Source organism: Gossypium arboreum, chromosome 1, assembly GCF_025698485.1.
Source record: "Gossypium arboreum isolate Shixiya-1 chromosome 1, ASM2569848v2, whole genome shotgun sequence".
Lineage (NCBI taxonomy): Eukaryota > Viridiplantae > Streptophyta > Magnoliopsida > Malvales > Malvaceae > Gossypium > Gossypium arboreum.
Window position 1 is genome coordinate 32,057,704 of NC_069070.1, and position 5,992 is coordinate 32,063,695.

Below are 5,992 nucleotides of genomic sequence, written 5' to 3' on the forward strand. Positions count from 1 at the left end.
CTAAAAAAGGCCGAGATTGCTAAAAAAAGAAAAGGTAAGAAAAGACATTCGATTTTTTCCCTCTCCGACAAGGCCTTCAACGGAACCCCAAGGGGTTTCGAGGCTTTTCAAATTGGAGGTGGTTCTCGACGACGGCTCTTAACATATAAAAATTTAAACTTTATTTTTGTTCTTATTTTTTCGAAATAAAAAATATAAATAAAATGAACTACTTTTTTTTGAACTTCGTTGTTTTTTTTTGTATTCGATTTCTTTTTTTTTTGTTATAATGGTTTCGACTTTTATAGCCAAATAGATTTCAGGATATTAGTTTTTTTTATTTTTTCTTTTCTCCTTTTTTGTTTCTGCTATTCTTGCTTTTTTGCTTTTGTGTTTCTGTCTTTTTTACAAGTTTTTCATGGCAAGGGGCTAAGTCAACGGTGGTGGAGAGGCACACCCCTTGCCATTTTGGTGAAATAGTGGTAGAGGAGGCAAACCTCAAGGTGTGGGGACTTGAGAGGCGTGCCCGCTGATGTGGCAAAGCAAAAGAGCAACGGCGGCTGATGAAGTCTTAGGAGATTAGGGTTTTTTTCTGTTTAGGTTTAGATAGTGAGCTTTGGGCTTTAAAATTTTTTGGACTTTTAATTTTTTTTTGTATTTGGGCTTGTAATATGGACTATTTAATGAACTTTTATTATTATTTATTTATTTATTGTTTTTTTATTAAGCCGGACGAAATTGGGCTTCTACTATTATTATTTAACAAACTAATAGTGTTAATATAGAGGCACCAAAGTGTGTATTGAAATAAAAGTTCAAGAACTTATTAGACCATCAATTAGATACTTATAAATAATTTCAAAGGATAAATTATATTTTAATCTAAAATTTAATTTGTAAAATTGAAAACCAAAGTGAATGTTTACATTGCATCGTAGACAAACAAGCTTTTTTTTTTTTTAAGCATATTGTCTTGTATAAAGTTACATTTTAATAGGAAACAGGTTACTAATATAAGAGTAAAATGAAAATTTAAATTCTATAAAAATGACAAAAGAAGACATTGTCAAATTAATGATTATGATCAATGTTCATTTTAACAAGGTTAAAAAACACATCTCAATAGTAAAAGAATTAGGGAAAAAATTAAGCTAAAAAAATGGGATAGAAAGAATGGTGTGGTATGAAAAAAATTGTCTAGGTATCCTACTTTTTTGACTAAGGAGATCCATATCCAAATGGGTTCTTACTAGCCCAGTTCCACTGATCCTTGCACATCTCTTCAATGCCATACTTTGCTCTGTGAATAAATCCAAAATTCAACAATATGAGTTGTTTGACAACAGGATGCATGTAGAACTATGCAAGCAGTTAATGACCCTACATTAATAAACTTTAAAATTTTGCATGTATGTAAAGCTCTTACTTCCATTTCAATTCAGTCTCGGCCTTTTTTATTGAAGCATAAATGACTTCGGAATCACCGGGTCGACGTCCAGCTATTTGAAGAGGGATTTTCTGATAAAAAGTAATAAATAAATACCATGAATAACAAATAAGCACAACTCAATATATAAAAATTATAAAGAAAACTAAACAAGGAATCATTTACCTTCCCGGATACCTTTTCAAATGCAGTAACCATTTCTAAAACTGATGTTCCCTTTCCTGTTCCCAAGTTGTATACCTCGCAACCTGTGATTGAATAGGTAATAAGGACCAATTCTAGTGAATTTTAACTTCAATACGTATACTATGTTATATAATTACCTATTTTAGGATCAGATAGTTTTTTTAGAGCGGCAATGTGGCCATCTGCTAAATCAACAACATGGACGTAATCACGAACCTGAAAAGATACAAGAAATGGCCCCTTTGTCACAAATGATCAAAGCATTGAACTCAAATTCACAAACAAATAATGATGTTTAAGCTACAAAAATAACCCAAAAAGACCTGAAGCATGGTGGTTAAATTTCAAATTTCCCTTCCCTTAGTGTGAAAAAGGGAGCCAGAGCTTCATGGGGTTGGTCGACTTCATTACAAGGAAAGAAAGGTTTTGCTTAAAACATGGATTCACAGTGTCAAGGAGTGGACGAAATCGAGACTAACAATATCAAGCTTACATAACAAAGAAAGTTGTTGATAGAAGCTCAGTAGAACTCAAAATCATATCCCAGTTCATAGACATACTCAAAACGAATTCTGAAATATGAAACAAGATTCATTAGAACCTAAGAAGGTGTCATATTTGAAAAAATCTTACCCCAGTACCATCCTTCGTTGCATAATCCTTTCCAAACACTGTCAATGCTTGCCGCCTACCAACAGCAACTTGTTGTACAAAAGGCATGAGATTGTTTGGAGTACCCCGGGGATCCTCACCTATGTGGCCACTGGGATGAGCACCAACTGGATTAAAATATCTTAGTAGTATGATCTTCCATTGAGAATCAGAATTACGGAGGTCGCGGCAAATCTCTTCAATGAAAAGCTGAACCACCATGTCAAATATGATTAGATGACACTATTCTTAATTGACAAATGCCTAAGTATTCATAATGGATTCATAAAAAAGAAGACATTGTTTCCTTGAGCTGCTAAATGGTATGCACTTAAATGCTCATCGCATACCTTGGTTCGTCCGTATGGATTCACTGCAGACAGGGGGAACTCTTCTGTACATGGAACCTTCTTTGGCCAGCCATAAACAGTAGCAGATGATGAAAAGACAAGCTGCAATGTATCATATTAGATCGGTCAACTTCTAAAACTCAAGAAGCCAAAACAATCCATAAACTGAATCTAGGTTCAACAGGGTGCTACTATGTTTGTGATTACAGTTTGATCAAGAAGAAACCCAAGTCTGTTTCGTTTTATCTCTGGTTCTAATGATTTCCATAGCAGATACCAAAAGGTTAAAAAAAAAAGCAAACACTATCACACACAGAAGGAAGGGAAAGAAATGTACATTTTTACATCCATGTGCAGCCATGACTTCCAACAGGATAATTGTCCCAATGATATTGTTGTCATGATAGAGCAATGGTTTACTTACACTTTCACCAACTGCTTTTAGTCCAGCAAAGTGAATCACAGCATCAAATCTGATAATGTAATAACCTTAGAAATTTGAGCAAGTAGAGAAGGCACGATAAAAAACCAAACATATAATATAAATTCCTGACAGTACTTTGTCTGAGCAAATATTTTTTGAATGGCTGGTCTATCACGAAGGTCCACCTGCAGTTGAAACCAGTGGTCCAAATGTTAGTTAATACTTCAATGACTTCATGTTTTCAGTGATTTAATGATTCTTGTTAATTTTGGGACAATAATACAGCAGCCCATGATATTTGATTTATAGGCAATATCAGACAAATCCCAATGTATATTAATTGAAGCAAAAACATAATAATAGAGACCCTTCACCAGTTTCCAGATGATAAAAGAGCTAACAATTAATTACCAAAGAAAAAATTTATGTTTAAAGCTTTTAAATATCATCAAGAAAAACAATTAATAGATCCAATCATTTCCCATTCAAAAGAGTCCTTCCATGTATATTAAAAAAAGGGAGGGTAAAATACAGATCAAAAGAAATAGGAAAAAACACTTTTTGGGTACCGACAATAAAATAATACAATTAAACATTAAACAAAACCAAACGGACTATATTATTATATTCTTTTATATTTAAGGAATATTCACCGACTTTAAATCTGTTTAATCAAATTATTATGTTGCTTAATTAAGCAAATTTTGACAAATTTTTTTAAGTAATACCATTTAATGCATTTGATATGGAATCCACAAGTAGAAATAAGATCATATTCTCATCGATTCTCTTAAACTCTTCAACTTATTTAACTTTTAAAAGCACTTATAAATTAATAACATAGTTGAATGGCAATCAATTCACGAATTCCTTCATTAATCAAACATACACCAAAAATAGATAATATGGCAAACAGAAGTAGAAATTTTAAGAAAAAAAAGAAAATGTGAAATTAGTCTACTATTTGCAATTATTTCAACAGTTTTTTTTTGTGTAAAAAGAATTAAACATAATATGATCGAAATTTTACAGCGTAACACGTTGCCAGCTATAGCAAATTCGATTACTCAAATTTAAACTAATTACACTCCAAATTAACAATGAAAACACAAAAATTAAGTGAGATTTCTCTCTGGCAAACCAACTAAGCAGTCTAGCATTAAAATAATTACGAAACTGCACATCTTCATTTTTCTTCTTTAAAAAGGAAAAACTGTAAATAGGTGAATTCAATCGTTAAACGAACCTGGTGAAAGGAAAGGTTCCTGCCGAATTCACCCGCGAGTTCTTTGACTCTTTTGGGAGCAACATCCGAGGAATTGTCGAGATTATCAACAACCACTGTTTTGTAACCGCTTAACAACAACTGCAACACCGTGTGGCTCCCGATATAACCGGCTCCGCCGGTCACCAGAATAGTCTTCGACATATTCGAACCAATCAAAACCAAAAAAGAAAAACTGAAAGTAAAAGAAACTGAGAGAAGAGGCGAGCGTAACAGAAGGCTAATAATAATTCTTTGAAATTAAAAGGGTTTAATGGAATTAAAAGGTAAAAATAGAAGAGAGAATTATATATGAGGACAGAGAGCGCACACAAAAAAGAAAAAGGAAGGGAGATTTTGTGAAGGCTTCAGTTTCAGGAAGATGGGGGAAAAGAGAATGAATGAGAAGAATAGCCACGTGGAGTGAAAAGGGTGAAAAGGCTCCCTATGACCGGGGATTTTGGATGGGGGATGGGTTTTTGGAGTAAACTAATCTTCTATTTCTTCTTCTTCTGCTGCCGCCGCTTTTTCTTTCTAGAAAAAGGTATATTCTTATTGGAGTGAACAAATGTTAGGGTATTCATATATATTATTCAACATTTATTTATACATCTAATTCTTGTTAAATGTTATTTTTGAATAATGTAATTAATTTAAGTATTTTTCAAAAATATATCTCATTAACCTTTATTAACCAACACCAATAATGTTGTATATAATCAAATTACGGATACAATCCAATTAATTGGTGTCAATCAGAATCTTAATCATCAAATGATAAAAATTATAAAAATAAAAACCCAAACCACCATATTATAAAAATATAAATTTTGAGCATCAAGAATATCATGTCACATCACATGACATAAAATTTATAATACCACTAAAATGAATTGATTTAATTGACGTCACTCTTTAAATTAATTTTGTATTTATTCATATTTTCTTTTAATAAATTATAAAAGGAGAGAAAGATTTTATCAACAATGTTATTAGTACGATTTAAACTTAAGTCATATTTAAGGCAATAAATATTTTAGCATTAAGCCAACACAAGAATTTACATTTTAATCCAAGCGAAAATTTAAAAATTACATTCCATTTATTTATACTTATATTTGCCGCAGATTTTTCAAATGCCAAAATTACTTTCATGTTCTTTCTTTCATATGTAAACATGAGGAAAAAGAAAAATAATAAAACACAGACAAGTAACTAATAAACAGTTATAAACTATAGATTTTCTATTTATCTTATTTTATTAAAGTAAAATCAATAACACACAATTTTTCTCTTCTTCTTTTTCACCATGCAATTGAAGTTTTAGTGTGAAATTTTTTGGATAATTTTACTTTAAGATTTTCTTTTTGTGTTTTGAGAAAAGAAATTGAAATGGAAAGCAAGATAGTAGGGTTATTAATATTAAATAATTTGTGTATTAGGTATTTGTTTTTCTTAATTAAAAATTGGTCGACCATTTTATTCTAAAACAACTTGAATTTTTTCTTAGTTGAGTAAAAAGTAAATACTAGAAATCAACCAATAAAAAATCTCAAATTTTTTTAGAATGTATTAGTTGACTAATTTTTCAGTCAACAAAAACAAATATCTAATAAGAGAAAGATTAGGTGTTATTAATTTTTTTAATAAGGTAAGATAAATACAAAATTTAAGACTTAGAACAATTTGTT

At 31.1% G+C, this 5,992-nt stretch overlaps 1 protein-coding gene across 1 annotated transcript; it reads right to left on the minus strand.

Annotated features, from left to right (window-relative positions):
* Positions 1 to 1,027: 1,027 nt before the first annotated feature.
* Positions 1,028 to 4,873, minus strand: LOC108482025 (UDP-glucose 4-epimerase GEPI48). Its single transcript, XM_017785132.2, has 9 exons — positions 4,284 to 4,873; positions 3,173 to 3,222; positions 2,951 to 3,086; positions 2,614 to 2,715; positions 2,246 to 2,473; positions 1,750 to 1,828; positions 1,592 to 1,674; positions 1,406 to 1,497; positions 1,028 to 1,279 (listed from the first exon to the last, which is right to left on the minus strand). The coding sequence occupies exons 1-9, from the start codon at positions 4,464 to 4,466 to the stop codon at positions 1,198 to 1,200; spliced, it is 1,035 nt and encodes a 344-aa protein (XP_017640621.1). The 5' UTR covers positions 4,467 to 4,873; the 3' UTR covers positions 1,028 to 1,197.
* Between the last annotated feature and the right edge of the window lie 1,119 nt (positions 4,874 to 5,992).

Excerpts from the sequence above, each read along its gene's own strand:
- LOC108482025 (XM_017785132.2), bottom strand. The coding sequence starts at position 4,466 with ATGTCGAAGACTATTCTGGTGACCGGCGGAGCCGGTTATATCGGGAGC. Across the intron at positions 2,716-2,950 it reads CTGCACATGGATGTAAAAAT|CTTGTCTTTTCATCATCTGC; the intron begins GTACATTTCTTT and ends GATACATTGCAG. Across the intron at positions 1,280-1,405 it reads GAGACTGAATTGAAATGGAA|AGCAAAGTATGGCATTGAAG; the intron begins GTAAGAGCTTTA and ends ATTTATTCACAG.